This window comes from Neoarthrinium moseri (genome assembly GCF_022829205.1).
Source record: "Neoarthrinium moseri strain CBS 164.80 chromosome Unknown scaffold3_Wmoseri_CBS_16480, whole genome shotgun sequence".
NCBI classification, from domain to species: domain Eukaryota; kingdom Fungi; phylum Ascomycota; class Sordariomycetes; order Amphisphaeriales; family Apiosporaceae; genus Neoarthrinium; species Neoarthrinium moseri.
This window is the reverse complement of record NW_026055117.1, coordinates 330490-350423: the sequence shown is the minus strand read 5'-3', so window position 1 is coordinate 350423 and position 19934 is coordinate 330490. Positions and strand designations below refer to the sequence as shown.

Here is a 19934-nt window from a genome sequence, read left to right as displayed (position 1 = left end):
TCGACACGGTGGCTGGAATCAGTCCCCATTCACCCCGCCGTCAGTTCACCATGTGCCCCCACGATGGCGCCCAAGCTTCGAATGGGTCTGCGGACTTGGTCGTTTGTCACCCGCGACGCTGCCGTGCGCTCTGAATCGCCGTGCCAGCCTCGTGCCGATTGAAGGGCAGGATGTGTCGCAGACGGGCGAGGCCTCGGAACTCGACGTTGACGCAGCGCAACAGGCTGCCTGGGTACACGGGCTTTTCTCGCGTGGACGGACGACTCGTGACGCTGGCCGGTGGTAGTAGCGCAATAGGGTTCGTCGGTGAGCAGATCAGGACGCGGCCACAGCTGCAGGCAAGCCGACTCGATTAGGCTGATTAAGTGACTGGGTATAGATGATCGTAAAAATACACGTCGGTAAGGGCTGAGGAGATGCGCCGGCCCGGGTTTTCCAATGAGATCCGGTTTCTAGGGTTCTAGGGTGCGACTACAGAGCGGGCGTTCAGGCTGGTATCGCCATGCCCGTGTGCATGTACTGTGTAGGTAGGTAGGTATGTATGTATGTAAGTAAGTATGGCGCTGGAGGGGACCGTCTCTAGTGAGGTGGGTTGGATTGCAAAGTTGGGCTAAGGCTAAGCAGCGTCGGTTGGAGCATGGCCCGGTGGATTGATGGAGTGATGCAGTCAGTGATGGCGGGATGGAGGGAAGCATGGGATGGGTGATCAACGCCGCCGAAATGGATCTACCAGGGTTCACATCACAACTCAATTCATACGGCGACTCGACTCAGCTCAACACAAGGACTTTCAAGGACCGCGAGAGGGTCCGGCACTCCGGCTCGCCATCAGCATCCATGGCATCCATGGATGGATTGTGGGGATGATGGGGATGGGGATGCTCGCTCGCTCTCTTTCTGGCCTCCAGACCCTGAAGTTACATACGTAAACGTCCCTGCAGCCCAACCCAAAAGCCACTGTGACTGGGCTGTGTCCGAGCGAGCTCCAGCTGGACCTGGCAGGGAGCCCTCCCGCAAAACGGCATACCCCGATCCAATTCCATAGGGCAGACTCCGGTCTCTTCTAACTCCGGTAGGCATTGTATGTACAGTACTTGTGGCCATCTCCATGTCACACGAGCGCAAACTGTGCTGGCTGGGTGAAACTGACCTTGGCCGCCCAACATCAATGTTATGACGAATAACACGGACGCAATGGACAGAAACCCGGTACTACTCACTCACTAATTCAGGCACTTCTAGGATCCGTGGCGCTCTAGTGCAAGTAGGCTGGCAACCACAGAACATCTCTGCCGATCAGTGCTGAATACATACTACACACATACGTCAGGGAGGGCTCGTCACGGCCAAGAGGACTTGGCCCCAAAGCCTTCGCCGAATGACCACCTCTGCTAATCAGTAAGCCATCCACTTATCAGCTCATCCAAAACCCGGACCGTAGATGGGTAGACGGTAGACATTAATCCAGAAAGCGGTGGTAGTTCTCGTTATCTCGTTTTCAATCCATAGCGGCCCGCAACAGTGTCAACAACTTACCTTATGTCAGATATAGTGGAGGCCAGAAATTCAGCCGACCCTGCTGGTTTCGATGCTCTACAGTGCAAGCAGAACCTCCGAAGGCCCACAGCCCATCGAAATTTGCATACTGAATTGGTATTGAACAGTTTTGATATGGGAGCAATGTACTGAAATCTGGGAAGCGGCTGTTACAGCCGTAACTTTGTTATAGTCTAGGTACCGTGCGCCCTGGTTGAAAGGACCCGGCGAGGCTGCAGCTCGCCAGGGGACTGAAATTACCTGTGGGGAGATGCTTACTACATTTCGACTACTATGCTGATGTCCTGTTGTCTTTGTCCCAAGCCACAACATCTTGAAGAGCAGAGTGTTCCTACGATGCTCTCGTACTCGATCCTGTGCAACACGCCAGGGCTTTTGTTTGGTGGCCTGACACGACGTGGCCGAATCGGTTTGTTTGAACAGCTCCGATGCAGCTTACCGCTTACAAACTCTTTACTCCAAACCAAGGCTCCTTTGCAGGGAAGGCATGAGGCTCCAATACATAACTGGCATGGTTGCTGCAGGAGGCTGCAGACTCGTTTTGTGATTATGTAGTAGGTTAGAGTCGGCGGCTGTATGCGTGGGAGCCGATCGAGCCATGGGATCGATATACTACGACCTACTCCCGCGCCATTTGCAGAACTCAGCCCAGAGACCGCCTTAATTCTTCAGGGACTTCAGTCTCATTTCTTTGCATCGTTCTATCTGGACCCAACGTTTGGATGGAGGCATTGTGCCGCTTGGTTTCTGATTGGTCGAACTGGGTTGGCTCTCGATGGCTCCTCCGAATGAAACAATCGAATGCTTGTCACCCCGTGGTCGTTTCGACTTGGTCAATCCCTCCCCTTGGATCCCGATCTGCCCGAGATAGGTTTCAGGTTCGCCAGCTTTAGATATCGCCAATATGCCCAGCGGCATGATCTTCCTCATGTCCGAGGACTTTTGGCTTCGTCAAACACACCTCTGACTGGGCATACTCCAAGGTAGTGTGAATACTGTAGTGTCCAATCACTTACTGCCTAGCTAAAATTGACAAAAATCTCGCCAAGTCAGAATCCTATGTTACTGGTTTTGCCAATCGTAGTTATCAGACGTGCCGCGCGGCTGGTTGGCCATGCTGATGTACCAACCGACAGCTCAAGCCACGATGAGGACGCGGATATATGCTGCTCTCGCTAGGGGACGCGCCAGATCAATGACCGCAGGGCAGATTCCTGTGGCGAACAGCTTCGTGCAACTTGAGTGAGAATAAGCCATGCACGTGACACCTGGACCGTCACACACACACACACACACACACACACACAAAAGGGTCTGGTAATAGCCTCGTGAGGTACGTGGAGTGCTGCAAACCTTTCGGAGTTTTAAGGTGCACCTAGGCAAGCCAGTGTTCATGCAAGGCCGCCCGCCCTATTACCCTATTCATCACGGCCCAGCCACTCGTCCGAAAGCAGCATGAAGGCAGAAGAGTATAGAAAAGCACCATGCCTGGAAACGGCTTAGCATGTCTGCCCCCGACTATCGGGGCATCCGAAACTGGGTTGCGATGGGGGACGTGGGAATTGCAGCTGTGACCTCATTTGTAAGCGGCTGGCAGAAAATGACGGCAGCGATGACCTCTTCAGCGAGCGGGGCGGGGCAGCACAGCACCAGCACCCCACTTGCAGCGTTCGGCACCCGCTTCGTTGTCCGAGTTCTCGGCGGATGAGGGAAGGAAATACTAAGCAAAACCCCTCTTGACTGTGTCTCGCTGCTTGACGCTCCCCTTCTCGTTTCTGAATCATCGCAATCTTGCCCAGAGCAACCAATACCAGAACCCCATCAACCTAAACATCAGAAATCTACCAAAATGGTCAAGGCCGGTGAGTGCCCTTATATACACTTGACCCCAATTCTACAAGCTATTCCCCGCTTCTCCGTGGTGGAGGGTTGTATACATGAGCAGAAATGCGGCCATTTCTGGCGATGGCCAAGTGCGGCCTTATAAACAAAGGCGACCTTGATGGTCATCACTATAGTCCAGTCATCCTACAGGCCGAGTTCTGTGTACCTTGATGACATGTGGAACCCCGGTCCCTCGCAAGAGCCTCAACCCGTGCCTGCCGAACGAGTCATTGCTAACCGCCGCCTTGGTATCTAGTCGCTGTCGTCCGTGGTGACTCCAAGGTCACCGGAACCGTCACCTTCGAGCAGGCCTCCGAGTCTGACCCTACCACCATCTCATGGGACATCACCGGCAACGATGCCAACGCTGAGCGTGGCATGCACATCCACACCTTCGGTGACAACACCAACGGCTGCACCTCTGCCGGCCCCCACTGTACGTCCGCCGCGCCTGTTGTATAGATGGAAGGGAACAATAGAAAGATAACTGACTTGTCGTCTGAAGTCAACCCTCACAGCCAGACCCACGGTGCTCCCTCTGACGAGAAGCGCCACGTCGGTGACCTGGGCAACGTCAAGACTGACGGCCAGGGCAACGCCAAGGGCTCCGTCACTGACAAGCTCATCAAGCTGATCGGACCTCACAGCATCATTGGCGTAAGCATTCGGAGACGGATTTCGATACTTCCAGCGTACTAACATACTCCTAGCGAACCGTCGTCGTCCACTCCGGCACCGACGATCTCGGCAAGGGTGGCAACGAGGAGTCCCTGAAGACCGGTAACGCCGGCACCCGCCCTGCTTGCGGTATGTAGCATTTGAACGTATACACACTCGTGAAGGATCGTTACTAATCCGGTCTCAGGTGTCATTGGTATCTCCAACTAAGAGACTAGCCATTGTTGCCCGATGCGGTCCATAGGTAGAATGACCTGGAAAAGGAATATGACCATGGGTTAGCGCCAGCTGGAGCTTCAAGAAGACATAGCATTTCCCGTAGTTCGTAGCTTTGCAATTGATGTCTCAACAGCAACTCCAGATCTCATTGTGACTGTATTTGCCGTGAGGACCACCCTAGTGAATTCCCCTAGGCAACTCGGTGTGAGCTCGCAAATTCATCTATGCATTCACTGCTTGCCTCATTGTCTTCACCCCAATTGACCCCGCTCTTGCTAATGACAGCTGGAGCTCTACGTAGCTTACTCCATTTAAGTAGCCCCGTACTGTAGCAGACCTCGGGAGCATCGCTGCTTGTTCTGAGCTTGCAGAGTGGCTCTCGCCGATTGTTGACTCTCGAACTAACCGTACCCACCTATCCTGAGATCATTTTCATCAACACTTCCAAATGAGCTCAACCCAACCGGCACAATCTGCAGCAGCTCTGCGTCGAATTGCAGGACCCCTACTCCCATCTAGACCCCTCTTCGACCAGGAGCTTGCCCCGCCATTAGCCCAGGACTAGAGGCCCTTTCCGCCCCCCCTCGCTTAGCCCTGGCGATCTGTAAGTGGCCGCCTGGGCTCCAACTTGGAGCTTTCCCCACAAATGCTGAAAGTTGCCCAGGTGTCAAATTCGAGAAGGGGTAAACCGACACCGAACACACGACTCTCCCTCGACGCAGACGGATGTGTAGTGACTGTGGCCAGATTCAAGGATCCCTTCGTACTCGAGACTCGTCAATTGGCACTACCTCACAGTTGTCTTTCTCAATACCTGCTTAATCACGAGAAACAGCACTCCCGAGTAGAGTTTCACCGAGCATCCTACCTAGCTGGCCTGGGACGTTCAGTATTCCTCCTCGCGCATGTAAGTAGGATTTCCTCGACTATTAAGCTCCACGAGACACAACCTTCTGAGGAGACCCAAATGAATGGGCCACTATGCAACACAATCACCTTCCCCCAGATATGCCATGGCCGCAGCCTTCCCCATCCTACCCCCCGCGCTCCAACGACATATGTCTCTCCCGTTAGTTCGAGGGTTGTCACGTGGACGCTTCCCAAATAGCAACCACTCCAGTAGTAATATGATGGGTCACCGCTTGCATCATTGGATTTACATCTAGGGCATGCTTGCCCATGTTTGTACTTCTGGTTGTGCTTTGTTTATGAGCATTCACTTCTCCAGTACAAGCTTGGCCTCGTGGCTTCAGGGTCACTACCAACGGCCTCCAGTAGAGGCATCTCACTCTGGACAACATGTTTTTCGAGCTCTAGGATGCCTCACATGCTTGCTAAATTGGCTCAAGGCATAACCATTTACCATGTTACATTCACCTTTGATTGGCCCTTGACCATGCTTTTCCAAACTCCCTGATGCTAACTAACCTTGCTAGGGTATACACATACCAACACAACCCCTCTCCGATTACTCTTTACACTCTTGCAAAACACGCCTAGGTCAACTGTTTCGTAATGGCGGCGCCCAAGACTTTTATGGCGGTTGTCAAGTCGGTGATGAGTGGTGACACCCTCATCCTGACGTCGCCCAACAACCCAACTCTGGAGCGAACCTTCTCACTGGCTTTCGTGACAGCACCCCATCTGCGCAAGGAGGGCGATGAAGCATTCGCTTTTCAATCACGCGAGTACCTTCGTGGTCTTGTCCTTGGAAAGACGGTCAAGTGCTTAATCTCGTACACTGTTCCCGCATCAGGACGTGAGTACGGTACGGTGCAACTCCAGGACGGCACCGAGCTTCCCCTGGACGCCGTTAAGGCCGGCTGGCTCAAGGTCAGGGAGGATGCAGGCCGCAAGGAGGAGTCCGAGGATGTCTTGGCCAAGATCGAGGATCTACGGTCAGCCGAATCCCAGGCTAAGTCGGAAAGCAAGGGTCTCCACGGAACCGGCGGTTCTATCGAGGTCCAGAACGACCTGGGAACCCCCGACTTCTTCAACCAGTGGAAGGGCAAGACCGTAAATGCTGTCGTCGAAAGAGTGTTGAGCGGAGATCGCCTTCTCTGCCGACTGTTGCTGTCTGACAAGAAGCACCTGCAGGTCATGACCTTGGTTGCCGGTATCCGAACTCCGGCGACAGAGAGGACCAACACATCTACCGGCATCACTCAGGCAGCCGAGGAGTTTGGCAACGACGCAAAGGCCTATGTTGAGCAGCGACTTCTGCAACGAGATGTCAAGGTGGAAATGGTCGGTGTCAGCCCCCAGGGACAACTGGTCGGACACGTTCTGCACCCCCGTGGAAGCATCGCTGAGTTCCTGCTGGCCGACGGTCTGGCGAGATGCAATGACTTCCACTCGACCATGCTCGCAGAAAAGATGGCGCCGCTGAGAGCTGCGGAGAAGAAGGCCCAGATCGGCAAGCTCCGTCTTCACAAGAACAGCACCGCCAAGGCGACCGATGGCAGCGCTTCGGACATGATTGTCTCGAAGATCATTGCGACTGACACTCTTGTTGTGCGCACCAAGACTGGCGAGGAGAAGCAAGTCAGTCTCAGCAGCGTCCGCGCCCCACGAGCAAAGGAGCCGTCTGAGGCTCCCTTCAGAGATGAGGCCAAGGAGTTCCTCCGGAAGAAGGTCATTGGCAAGCACGTCAAGGTTACCATTGACGGCCACAAGCCGGCCAGCGATGGTTTTGAGGCTAGAGACGTTGCCACTATTACCGAAAAGGGAAAGAACATCAACCTCTTATTGGTGCAGGAAGGCTGGGCTTCAGTGATCCGCCACCGCAAGGATGATACCGACAGAGCACAGAACTACGACGAACTTCTGGCTGCTCAGGAGACTGCCAAGGAGGAGAAGAAGGGAATGTGGTCGGGCAAGGCATCGAGGGCAAAGACTTACACTGATGCCTCGGAGAGCGTGCAGCGGGCGAAGATCCAGGCCTCAGCCCTCCAGCGACAGAAGAAGGTGCCCGGAATCGTCGATTACTGCAAGGGGGGTTCCAGATTCACAGTTCTGATCCCTCGCGAAAGCATCAAGATCACACTGGTTCTTGCTGGCATTCGCGCGCCGAAGGCCCCTCGCTCGGCGCAGGAGAAGGGCGAGCCCTTTGGTCAGGAAGCTCTCGAACTTGCCAACCGACGATGCAACCAGCGCGACTGCGAGATCGACGTCTACGACGTTGACAAGATTGGTGGTTTCATCGGTGACCTCTACATCAATCGTGAGAGCTTTGGCAAGATCTTGGTCGAGGAGGGCCTGGCATCAGTCCATCAATATTCGGCAGAGAAATCTGGCAATGCCAACGAGCTCAACGCTGCTGAGAAGAAGGCCAAGGAGGGCCGCAAGGGCATGTGGCACGACTGGGACCCCTCGCAGGAGGAAGGTGCCGAAGAGGAGGCCTATGAGGAGACACCAGCCGATTCTGGCGCCCAGGACAAGAAGACCACAGAGTACCGCGATGTTGTGGTTACCAACATTGACGCGAACGGAAAGCTCAAGATCCAACAGATTGGGTCGGGCACCGCAGCCCTCGAGACCCTGATGAGCGAGTTCAAGAAGTTCCACTTGGACTCCAAGAACAACAAGCCACTGACAAACCCACCGAAGGCCGGTGACCTTGTGGCCGCCAAGTTCTCTGCCGACGGCCAATGGTACCGTGCCAAGATTAGATCCAACGACCGTGCATCCAAGATCGCTGAGGTTGTGTACGTCGACTACGGCAACTCGGAGAAGATTCCGTGGTCCAACCTGCGAGCTCTGGACCAGCCGCAGTTCAACACGCAGAGGCTCAAGCCCCAGGCCATCGATGCCGTGCTGGCCTACGTGCAGCTGCCTACCGGCAACTATTTCGAGGACGCCATCGGCCTGCTTGCCGAGGCGACCGACGGGCGGAAGCTGGTCGCCAGCTTCGACTTTGTCGATGCCAAGGAGGGGCTGAGCTACATCACGCTGTTCGAGCCCAGCGCCGGGCAGAGCTCCTTCACCGACTCGATCAACAAGGAGATCGTGGCCGAGGGCCTCGCCATGGTGCCCAAGAAGCTGAAGGCGTGGGAGAGGGGGGCGCAGAGCGCCGAGGTCCTGAAGAAGCTCCGCGTGGTCGAGGACGAGGCCAAGAAGGAACGGCGCGGCATGTGGGAGTACGGCGATATCACCGAGGACTAAAGGTGAGAGCCTCGTACCTACGGGGTATAGAGAGGGTTTGTGCAATGCAACAGCACCTCTTGAGTTTATACCGTTACCAATCACCAATCACCTTCCGCACCTGAGATCTCGACCAACTCCGATTTGATATAGCACTTCCAGCGAGGTCTAGCATGGTAGAACTTCTGCAGTAGTAACACGGAAATCAGTTTGAATTTGGCAGTTGCACCGACTTAAAGAACGTGAACTGCCTCTGTACATGTCACGGTCAACTCAAACAGGTTCCATATGCGCCAAAGGTGAGGTGCTAGAGAATAGATGTTCCAGGCTGTATAAAGTTGCCAAGCTATATTCGAACCGGAAGGGTCGGTCAGCGGCTAGGGGTTCTTATTAATGCAAATCCGATTAGAATGGAGCTGGCGGAAAGCTCGGTGATAACGGGAGTCAGATGATCCTTTGAGCATTATCACGTCAATAGCATATGCACTAGTTCCACTAGAGTTGACACATCGATCAATCGCGATGTGGTTGTGATAATAGACAAGGCTGTCAGTTAGTTGTAGTATTTCTTCAGAGCTATGAAAAGTCATCACGCCCAGTGGCCTAGTCTCTCGAGTCATGCTTGGAGCTTGGGGTCGATCAAGGCTGCATGCATGCTGCCGTAGCGGCGCATATTTTTCGAGGCAAATGCTGTCTCGCCGAGCTTGTCGTGAATCGGCGGATCAAACAGAAGAGGGAAGAGATAGAGAGAAAGAAAAAAAAAAAGTCCCTGCGTGCACTATCCGTCAAGGTAACGGGGCATGGGAAGCTGACCCTTGGCGGGACACAGCCAGGCGAAGAGAAGCTTTGAAACGCTCCAATGAGGAGCTCGGTCCGGGGTGTGGCCGCCACACGTGCAGCGAGTGGGCGGTGGGAGACGCATCTCCGTTGACGATGAGTAAGTCGCCCCTCCATTTCTCTTCTGGGTACCGCGCGTGGGTGTTAGTGGGATATTGGGAAGAAAGCGACGCCGAGGATGGTGCAATATCTCTGTTCTATTTTCAGTCGTGTCGGTTCAATTGGGACGAGATGGACAGAGACAAAGCCAGAGGGACGGAGGAGACAAGGGGGCCGCGGGGTGGATTCCCATGGAAGGCTCTCGTCGCCCAGACAATGGATGAGACCGGCGACTACTGGCTGGGTATTTGGTGGTGAGGCGAGGGATTTTCTCCATCGTGTGTCTCCCTTTTGCGGCCGGGCCGGCATCGTCGCTGTCTCTCTGCGCTGCGAGGCGAATAAGAGGCAGCTCTGACGAGGGAATAACTGGGGCGGTCGCCGCCCGCTACGGACATGTATCCGCCGCCGGGGCGCTGTGGTCCGCTGGGGCTGCTGGTTGCTGGTTGCTGGTTGCTGGTTACTGGTTACTGGTGCTGTGGACTTCGGCGTGCTGGGCTGGGTGGCAGACAGGCAGAGGTGGATGGCGGGCTTTTTGGGTGGGTAGCCCGGGTGGGATATGACGCTGCTGTTTCCACGTCTGGGCTGCCCCTCCATCCCTCCAGTGCCGCCGTCCCAAAGTCGAACAAAAAGGGACGGCCGTCCTCGTCCCCAACAAGCCCGAGTCGCCTCCTGACTTCATATCATATTCCCAAACCAAAAAAAACCATCCCCCATCTCCCCGAACTCTCTTGTTCGTTCTCTCCCAAGTCCATTGAAAGAACCATTCCACAATTGCAACCTCGCTCGTCATCATGTCGAACTCTCTGGACCAGCTCAAGGCCACCGGCACCGTAAGTCTCGCCCTCGCCACGCAACCCCTCAACGCCTCCCCGTCTGCCCCGCATCGTGACTGAGGCAGAGCTTTCCCGCGACCGCCCCGCGCTGGGAGTTCCATCTCGAGTAGAACTCTCACTCCGGGATTGGGGGATCCAATGCCTTCCCGGGTCGATGCGAATGGCCTTTTTCCCAACCTCGTCGAAGCATTGCCAGCAGCTTGCTCTACTCTAGCCTCCTTCGCTGTCCTGACACATCTCACTAACTCTCTGCTTCTTCCAGGTCGTCGTCTGCGACTCCGGTGACTTCGCTACCATTGGCAAGTACAAGCCGCAAGACGCCACCACCAACCCCTCCCTGATCCTCGCCGCCTCCAAGAAGACCGAGTACGCAAAGTTGATCGACGATGCCGTTGCCTACGCCAAGAAGAACGGCGGCAGCGTGGACGACCAGGTCGACGCCGCCCTTGACCGCCTCCTCGTCGAGTTCGGCAAGAAGATCCTCGAGATCATCCCCGGCAAGGTCTCCACTGAGGTCGACGCCCGCTTCTCCTTCGACACCAAGGCCTCGGTCGACAAGGCCCTGCACATCATTGACGTACGTCTACTAAATACCCTGTCCATTTTCATCCCAGAGTCTGAAAATCTCTTTGACTGACATGCCACCCCGTCACAGCTGTACAAGAAGGAGGGCATCTCCAAGGACCGTGTCCTGATCAAGATCGCCTCGACATGGGAGGGCATCAAGGCTGCCGAGATCCTGCAGCGCGACCACGCCATCAACTGCAACCTGACCCTCATGTTCTCCACCGTCCAGGCCATTGCTGCCGCCGAGGCCGGTGCCTTCCTCATCTCGCCCTTCGTCGGCCGTATCCTCGACTGGTACAAGGCCGCCACCAAGAAGGAGTACACCAAGGAGGAGGACCCCGGTGTCAAGTCGGTCGAGGCCATCTTCAACTACTACAAGAAGTACGGCTACAAGACCATCGTGATGGGTGCCTCTTTCCGCAACACTGGTGAGATCACCGAGCTCGCCGGCTGCGACTACCTGACCATCTCCCCCAACCTGCTCGAGGAGCTCCTCAACTCGACCGCCGACGTCCCCAAGAAGCTCGACGGCTCGAAAGCCTCGTCCCTCGACATCGAGAAGAAGTCGTACATCAAGGACGAGGCCCTCTTCCGCTTCGACTTCAACGAGGAGCAGATGGCCGTCGAGAAGCTCCGTGAGGGTATCAGCAAGTTCGCTGCCGACGCCGTCACCCTCAAGGACATCCTCAAGAAGAAGGTTGAGGCATAATTTATCCGCTCGCGGGTGTTTTATGACTGAACGAAGCAAACCAAGGAAAAAAAAGAAAATCGAAAAACCCCCCGAAAATACCAATGCATGCAACAGTCGCTGCTCGCGGAGCCTTTCCTAATCTCTCGCTAGACATACGGGGCTTAAATTGCAGGACATGAATTCACGCGGCGCTGTATATGGACCCCAGGGTTGTTCATAAGGTTTTAGATCAAAATTTTATCAAGATTGAAATGAGATGCCTCTTTCCATGTCTGCTCTGTATAAGTGACTGACTTATATGCTATTCGTCCGCACCTTTGTGGCGCAGACGCCTGCCCCACGTGGTGTCTATAAGTCAACCCGTTGACAGGTCTGCATGGCGCCTCCAATGCTCGTTAAATCTAGCCCACTTTGACACAGCGGAAGATGGCACAGGCTTTATATCATGCCCAGAGTTACTGTGGTCAAGGCTTGAGCCAGCACATGTTCGGGGTTTAGATGCCTCATTCAGAATGTACATTCTCACGCGTGGGTCACATCCCCCAAGGAAGGAAAATGATTTTTGCATATCATATCATTTCATTTCATTTCATTTCATTTCATTTCATTCCATTGCGTTGTCCCGCTATTTACAAACACCTGCGATGTGGATGATAAAACCATCCATCCATCCATAAAATCAGCAATAATAACTCCCGTCATGTATCTCTAACCTGGCCAGCTCGTGGCCTGGTATGGTGTGATGTGATGTGATGTGATGTAATGTGTAATCCGCCCAGCCTCCCAGGGGGCGGTTCTATCAAGATGCGACAAAATAAGCAAACAACAGCAACAGCAAGAAGGAGCCACATCGCAGGCACCATTACGCCGGAAACAAGAACCAACTCAGAAGACGTCCGTCACTTGGCGCCGCAGTCGCCGGCCCAGTGGTCGGTGATCCAAGCGGCGAGCAGGTCCGTGACCGTCTGGTTGCGGTAGACGGCGACGTCGTCGGTGCCGTAGTCGCCGCCGCTGAACTTGAGGGCCGTGAGGACCCAGGGCTGGACGTAGTCGACAAAGACGAGGTCGACCTTGTCGGGCTCCTCTCCCCCTTGGCCGTCCTGCTGGGCCGCCGGGAACGCGATCTCGCTCTGCACGCAGTTGGGCACGGCGTAGAAGGTGATGGGCTCGTGCTCCGTGTCGTCGCCGTCGTCGCCCAGGTCGTCCTTGGTCGTGTAGCCCCTGATGAGGTCCGGCTTCTTGCTGCCGGAGCCGTCGCCCTCGGATCCGAGCGGCTTCTGGAGGCCGTCGCCCTGGAGGTGGACCGGGGTCCGGGCCTCGGCCGCTGCTGCTGCGTTCGCGACCTGGGGCCGCTCCGCAAACGCCCACTGCTCGGGGCTGACGAGGTACCGCGTGTCGAGGGCGGAACCGGCCTCGAACGCCGAGAAGACGGGCCCGCCGCCGTTGAGCATGGCTAGGACCCTCTTGGCGGCCGAGTATGGCACGTCCTGAATGTAGTTGAACTTGCTGATGAAGGGTGACACGATGTAGGTCGAGTCGACGGTGAAGGCGCCCTTGAAGATGTCGAAGCGTATCATGCCCGTGTTGGCAATCGCCAGCCGCGGCACGTCGGCCCTGTCGTCCCTGGTGGCGATGGCCGGGAGCACCTGCTCCTCCAGCCAGGTGAAGACGCTCGCGTTGCTGGGGAACTCGGCCCGGTTCATCCACAGATCCTGAGGTGCGCAGCCGTAGGCCTGGTCCAGCTTCAGCTCCTTCCGGCCCTTGGCGATCATCTGGGTCACGTTGCGCCCATGCTCCGTGGGAAAGGTGGTCTCGTTCAGGCCCGTGTGGTGGTGCAGCCCGTACAGGTTGTTGTCGATGTAGCGCCGCTTGAAGGTAGGCGATGCGGCCGCAGCGATGGCCGTCTCCGAGTCCTTGGCTCTCTTCTTGATGCCGTCGACGGACAGCCAGCCGATGGTCTCCATGTACCGGCCGCTGGCGATGGCGTAGGCCTTGTCGTCGAACTTGCGGAAATCGCGGACGTGGGCGTGGCCGCCGAGGAAGGCGATGGGGGTGTACCAGTTCTCCTGGCGGATGACCTTCAAGAGCAGCTCGAACTCCTTCATGCGCAGGCCGACGTGGCCAGTGACGACGAAGAGGTCGGGCTTCTCACGGATGGCCTTCTGGAACCAGTCCTCCTTGATGGTGTCCTCGACCTTCTGGACGACGCTGTTGTTGGCGGCGCGGTCAAAGTCAAAGAGGAAGCCGAAGGCGACGACGGTCAGGCCCTGGTTCTTGGTCTTGAACTTGCGGTACCGGCGGGCCTGGGGGATCTGGTTGCCGGTCTGGGGCTCGATGTAGTCGAGGTTGGAGGCGAGGTAGGCGTCGCGGAAGTTGGGGACGGTGATGTCGTGCTCGCGGCGCACCGAGTCCTCGATGTAGAGCTCGTGGTTGCCGGTGCACAGGACGTCGATGGGCTGCTCGCGGACAATGTCGTAGGTGTACTTGCCCTTGGGGTCCGAGGCGTCGTACAGGCCGTTGCCCTCTATGCGGTCGCCGGTGTCGATGAGGAGCAGGTCGACGCCCTTCTCGTCGGCCTTGGCCTTCATGTGCTCGGCGAAGGAGATGTAGTCGCCCCAGTCGGCCGAGTACTGCGGCCTGTTGAAGAGTAGGCGTCACGTCAGCCAAACTTGTGTGTCTCTCGTCGAGGTGGACGAGCTAGATCTCATCCGTGCGGATATATATGCACAGGTATATATGTACAGGTGTAATTACTCACTCTTGCAGATGCCCTCCATGCCAGCCGTGGGTGTCTGTCGTGTGCAGGAAGTTGATCTGGCCCCAGTCCAGGTCCCTCATGGGCGCGGCCACGGGGGCGGCAGCTCCAGGCTGGGCTCCGTTGGCGACGGTGGCCAGGGAGGCAGCGACGAGAGCTGACTCGAGGATCATGATGGCGGTGTTTTCATTCAAAGACAGAGATGCTTAGTGGGAAAGGTTGGCAACATGATCTGGGTCCATCACCCATGTTTTGTAGGTAAGCAGGCATACAGATGTGCCCTGGAGCTCGACCAGGCTCCCAGGTCTGGGGAGAGGGGGGCGGCTGCTGCAGATGGCGTTAGGGGCTTCCAAGTTAGAGCTTGCCTAGGCGGCCCCCAGATGGCCGCCCAGGTCCAACACCCGTGACAGCTATCCATAGATTGGGGAGCTTGAGGACCACGTCAGTTGGTCAGGACGCGCTGGAGGCGCTACGGTGCCCCGTTGCGTGCTGGGTTCCTGCGTCATGGGTGCGCTGATCCCTGCAGCACGATAGGCCGATAAGCCCCGTGGACAGGGGAGCTGGCGGGCTGCGTGGGCTGGACGAACCCTTGAACCTCCTGGGACTAGCGGCTTGAAAGTCCCAGCCCGCCCTGAGCGATACCTACTTACCGGTACCCGACCTAGGTAGGTCGCATTTCTACGCTGCTGCCATAGCCTCGAATCGCACACCTCGCCGGAGGAGCTGCATCCCACCCTGGACCGCCGACGACCATCCCGGGCAGCCACATGTCTATACATGTCCGGCTCTACCGATCCAAGGTCCCTCGCGGGGTCTGCTCTGCCCTCGCGGTCGGCAGGCACGTCCCGAGACGTCCTCTGTCCTCCGTGAACGCCTACATCTCCCACGCCCCGAGCCGTCAAGACGACGCACCTCACCGCGTCGACGGGCTTGGAGTCGCCGTCAAGGACAACATAGCAGCCGCCGGCCTCCAGACGACATGCGCCTCCAACATCCTCGCCGGCCACGAGGCCCCCTTCACCGCCACCATCGTCACCCAGATGCAGCGCCTGGGCTACAGCGTCACCGGCAAGACCAACATGGACGAGTTCGGCATGGGCACCCACTCGACGTCCTCTGCCTACGGCCCCGTGTCCAACGCCGAGCCCATTCCTGACCGCTCGGCCGGCGGGAGCTCCGGAGGCAGCGCCGCCGCCGTCGTCACGAGGAGCGCCCACGTCGCTCTGGGCACCGACACGGGCGGCTCGGTGCGCATGCCCGCCGCCTACACCGGCACCTACGGCTTCAAGCCCTCCTATGGCATGATCTCGAGATGGGGCGTCGTCCCCTACGCCAACTCGCTGGACACGGTCGGCATCATAGCCCCCTCGGTCCCCATCATCGAGCACGTCATCCACAGCATCCGCGAGGAACACGACCCGCAGGATCCCACCTCGTTGCCGGCCTCGGCCCGCGCGAGGATTGCCAAGGAGAGGACGAGCTTTGTTCCAAGCCAGAGGGATATGCCATTGCGTGGCTTTACTTTTGGGTTGCCCCTCGAGTACAACATTGAAGAGCTGGACCCGAGGGTCAGGGAGGGCTGGTCACAGGCCGTCGACAAGATCCAGGACATGGGCGGTCGAATCGTCCCTGTGTCGCTGCCGTCGACCAAGAACGCGCTTTCTGCATACTATGTCATTGCCCCTGCTGAGGCCGCGTCTAACCTGTCCAAGTACGACGGCATCCGCTATGGAGAGCGGGCCGAGGATGCCTCGAGCGACGCCATGGACGGCGTCTTATACGCTAAAACGAGAGGGGCCGGCTTTGGTGCTGAGGTCAAGAGACGCATTCTGCTGGGATCCTATACCCTGAGCTCCAAGGCGATCGACAACTACTTCATCCAGGCCCAGAAGGTCCGGCAACTGGTACGGATGGACTTTGACCGCGTTTTCAAGCTGTCCAACCCCCTGCGGGATGAGTCGTCCTTTGACTTGAGCGAGATGGACGAGACCATTGTGCTAGAGAACAAGCTCGGCCCGAGCCAGGTCGACTTTCTCGTCTGCCCGACGGCACCGACGCCGCCGCCGAAACTCGAGGACGTTGCGAGACAGACGCCCCTCGATTCTTATATGAACGACGTTTTCACCGTCCCGGCCAGTCTGGCGGGGCTCCCCGCCATCAGCATGCCCATGGATATCCCGTCCGATGCAAACAGCGCCGAGGAGAGGCATCTTGACTTTGGGGGCTTGCAGCTAATCGGACAGTATTGGGATGACTTGCGCCTGCTCGGCGTGGCCAAGGAGCTCGCCGCAAAGGTGTCCGCGAAGGCAGGATCTAACCAGGTCTGAGTGATATATATGTACCAATAGTATTGTAGGACTTCGGGGAACTGGGTATCATAGAAGAAGGAAGAAGGAAGCTGTACATCTAAAAGCAATTAACCAAGCGACAATGTCTCCATTACTTTCGCAGTAAGATCAACGGGAACCGCCCCGCCGGTCTGACGAACCGCTTCGCGACCTAGACCGTGACCGTGAACTTGTACGCGACCTGCGACGACTCCTGTGGTCGTCGTCCCTATCATCAACATCCATCTGGTCGTCCCTGTCGCGGCTGTACGAGCGCCTCCTCGAGCGCTCGCTCTCCCGGCTCCTCGACCTCCGCCGGCTCCCAGTCTCCTCCACCACTTCCCCATCATCGCTGCCTTCCTCCTCACCACCTCCATTGACGGCTTCGTTATTCTCCTCGGCCTCCATCTCCTCGAGGAGGTCCTCAATGTCCCCCAGCGGGCTGACGCGGGGCTCCAGCTTGTCCAGGTCCTCGAGCAGCTCGCGCTTGGTCAGCTGCCACAGGCTGGTGCCGCAGACGCGGTCCTTGGTCAGCAGGTCGTCGACAAAGTCGTCGACGTAGGTGAGGGCGGTGCCCGCCATGCCCTTGCGGCGCAGCTTGCGGCGGTCCTCGAGGAAGGGCTCGAGCACGCGGTAGACGTCCTCGGAGCGGCGCGTGAGGCGGACGTAGAAGCAGGCGAGGGCGCGCAGGTACTTGAACCTCTCCCCGCCGTACCCCAGGTACTCGGCCAGCACGTCGTCCCCCGGCGCCAGCTGCAGCAGCTTGAACAGCAGGCACAGGAACGGCGTCGGCTTGCTCCCCGCGGACCCGTACGTCCCGCCCACGAACGACACGTGCGCCACCACGCGGTCCACCACGTCGGCCTCGTTGACCCCGAAGCACTGGTCCTTGTAGAAGTAGCTGTCGATGATGCGCTCGATGACGGGCTTCTCCAGCAGCGTCGCCGGGTTCTGCCCGTTGGGGCACAGGGCCACGCGCGAGGACCCGCGCTCGTCGAGGAAGGCGCGCTCGTCGGCGCGGTGCGTCATGTCTTCGTCTTCTTCCTCGTTTTTGTTGTTCTTTTGGTTCCGTCTGATGTGTTTCCCTCCGCGATTCCTTTACCCAGAGGTCGACCCTGACTTTGTAGTCCTGCCGATTCTAATCCACCCTTCTGGGCGTACTTCCGAGCTCTATCGTAGGTCGTCTGTGTCTTTGGCGCTTCCGGCGTGATGAATGCCGGGTTTCAGATCCGCCTTGGAGGTGCAATCGGGTAAACGATGTGTGCTACCGTTCCGTGCCGGGGCCGAGGGGCGTCTCAGTGTGTGCTCGTGGCGAGGGGGGTCGTGAAGCGGATTATTGCTCTGCTGCTGGAAGCCTGGGGGCCAACTCTAGAAGTTTTGTAGGAGCTCTCCCAGCTATCGATAGCGCGCGCGGCTGCTGCAAGGGCGGGGCCTGACCGCTGGGGGTCTTAGCGCCCGGCGCCGGGGCGGGTTCGGCTTTGGCTCTGACTGCCGCCCCGGACTTTCAGCCGAAAAAACGGAAGCCGGTGGCCGGTGGCCGGTGTACGCATATGCACACACAATCATGTGGATCAGTGGGGTTGGAAAACGTTGGTCGTAGATTCGAGGGCACCTTCCCGTGATACTGGGGATGCAAGCTGGTACAAAGATTTCGACAGTTATTTCAGTCTTCCCAAGAGACTGGTCAACTTATAACTATACCATTAGGGTTACTAACGACGGCTAGATCCAGCACCGGGATCAAGCACTCGGCATCAAGGCTACAACAATAGAGGCACAGGGTGTTTTACAAGCTGAAATGTCATTGGCTGTTATTCAGAATGTCCCAAAATCTCTCCAGTTGCAATCCTTGAGACTCAACTGCGGAGGTGCTAATCACAAGACGGAGTATACATCTGAGCACAAAACCCAAGGGGCAGTCGACAAGCTGGCCTCACACCCCCTTTTAAGATTCCAAGGACAGAACAAATTGCCACACCAGTTCAGTTCATCCCTAACGCCAGAAACACCGTAACCCTTTCCCAGAGAAAACACGTCCAGATCAGAGCCGATCGTTATGCAAGTAAAACAACGGGTGGGGGAGAATCCCAGGCAATACCACAATCATTGTAGTTGATCCAACAACCTCTTGCGCCGCCTGTCCATGAGCTCCTCTTGGACCTCCTCCAGCGAAGGCAAGTCCCACCCTTTCCCATCGCCGCTGTCCCCCGGCAGAGGTTCCCAGCCCTTGGGGGTGTCGCCCTTTCCGCCCTGCCGCATCAGGGCCTCGAGGGCCTCCTTCTCCTTCTCCCTCTCGTACTCCAGCAGGAACTCGTCCTCCTCGTCGGGGGCGTAGCCGTAGTACTTTGCGTCGACGGCCTTGCGCAGGTCGTCGCGGCTCTCGAGCGGCTTCTCGGGCTTGTCCTTCTGCTTGGCGGCCTCGAACAGCTCCTTGACGCCGGGCAGCTCGCGCGCGCGGCCAAAGTACTTGTAGCCCTTGCCGCCGCCGGGGATCTCCTTGCCGCTCTCGTCGTAGACCTTGCCGCCGCCGCGCATGTAGTTGGGCCCGCCCAGGTTCCGGATCTGCACCTCCCACATGTGCTTCTCGCGCATGAGCTTGTTGATCTCGTCGTTGAGGTCGCGGATCTGGTAGTCGCTGAGGGCGGGCTCCTGGATGCGCGACACCTTGCGGCTGATCTCCTTGAGCGTCTGGCCCCGCCACTTCTCGCACACGGGTATCGACTCGACCTCGGTGATGATCTTGGGCCGCCGCGAGCGCCCGGCGTCGATGATGCCCAGGTCGGCCGCTTGCGCCTCGCGGAAGCGGAAGAGCATGGACTGCGCCTTCTCGCTGTTTCGCGCCTGGGACGGAGGGTCAGTGGTGTGTGTGTGCTTGTGCTTGTGCTACCGGCAGCTTCGCCGGGCGCCGGACTGGACCTACCATGTTGAAGATGAAGCCGCGGAGGGGCGGACTGCTGGCAAGATCAGGCTTGAGGACGGCGGGTGCCGTGTGTTTCGACTCGACTGGGCGAGATTGGTGTTTGCTTGTCGACGGGGCCGAACAGTCGATCGGAGGGGAGAGTTTGCGATGCAGTTCGAGGACTCCATTCAGCCTTTCCTCCCTCCCCCCGTCCCAGCCCTCTGAGCCCAGAGCTTTTGGCGGTGGGGCACCCGGTGGCTTGCAGCGGAATGCGCCGCCAATCACAGAGCGGGTCGCGCTCGCTGAAGAAACCTTAGCAGCACGCGTAACTTGACTGGAGCTCAACCATCCTTCCCAAGGCAAGACCTCCCTCTCTCAGTATCAAGATATAATCATTTCCAGCTTCCAACTTGCTTCACTACCGCGCCGACAGTCATGATCACTC

The 19934-nt window shown here is 57.5% G+C and overlaps 6 protein-coding genes across 6 annotated transcripts; 4 read left to right on the top strand and 2 right to left on the bottom strand.

The window, feature by feature from the left end:
- Positions 1 to 3406: 3406 nt before the first annotated feature.
- On the top strand, positions 3407 to 4329 carry JN550_001494 (uncharacterized protein; the record flags this gene model as incomplete). The annotated part of the gene is made up of 5 exons (XM_049312685.1): positions 3407 to 3419; positions 3698 to 3877; positions 3947 to 4098; positions 4152 to 4248; positions 4307 to 4329. The coding sequence occupies 5 exons, from the start codon at positions 3407 to 3409 to the stop codon at positions 4327 to 4329; spliced, it is 465 nt and encodes a 154-aa protein (XP_049176345.1).
- A 1524-nt stretch (positions 4330 to 5853) lies between these two features.
- On the top strand, positions 5854 to 8502 carry JN550_001493 (uncharacterized protein; the record flags this gene model as incomplete). Its single annotated transcript, XM_049312684.1, has 1 exon — positions 5854 to 8502. The coding sequence occupies one exon, from the start codon at positions 5854 to 5856 to the stop codon at positions 8500 to 8502; it is 2649 nt and encodes an 882-aa protein (XP_049176344.1).
- A 1706-nt stretch (positions 8503 to 10208) lies between these two features.
- Positions 10209 to 11526, top strand: JN550_001492 (uncharacterized protein; the record flags this gene model as incomplete). The annotated part of the gene is made up of 3 exons (XM_049312683.1): positions 10209 to 10247; positions 10513 to 10827; positions 10906 to 11526. 3 exons carry the CDS (start codon positions 10209 to 10211, stop codon positions 11524 to 11526), a joined length of 975 nt encoding a protein of 324 aa, XP_049176343.1.
- An 881-nt stretch (positions 11527 to 12407) lies between these two features.
- JN550_001491 (uncharacterized protein) lies at positions 12408 to 14436 on the bottom strand (the record flags this gene model as incomplete). The annotated part of the gene is made up of 2 exons (XM_049312680.1): positions 12408 to 14145; positions 14267 to 14436. 2 exons carry the CDS (start codon positions 14434 to 14436, stop codon positions 12408 to 12410), a joined length of 1908 nt encoding a protein of 635 aa, XP_049176342.1.
- Positions 14437 to 15030: 594 nt separating this feature from the next.
- JN550_001490 (uncharacterized protein) lies at positions 15031 to 16590 on the top strand (the record flags this gene model as incomplete). The annotated part of the gene is made up of 1 exon (XM_049312679.1): positions 15031 to 16590. One exon carries the CDS (start codon positions 15031 to 15033, stop codon positions 16588 to 16590), a length of 1560 nt encoding a protein of 519 aa, XP_049176341.1.
- A 129-nt stretch (positions 16591 to 16719) lies between these two features.
- JN550_001489 (uncharacterized protein) lies at positions 16720 to 19926 on the bottom strand (the record flags this gene model as incomplete). Its single annotated transcript, XM_049312678.1, has 4 exons — positions 16720 to 17686; positions 18716 to 19431; positions 19511 to 19855; positions 19912 to 19926. The coding sequence occupies 4 exons, from the start codon at positions 19924 to 19926 to the stop codon at positions 16720 to 16722; spliced, it is 2043 nt and encodes a 680-aa protein (XP_049176340.1).
- Between the last annotated feature and the right edge of the window lie 8 nt (positions 19927 to 19934).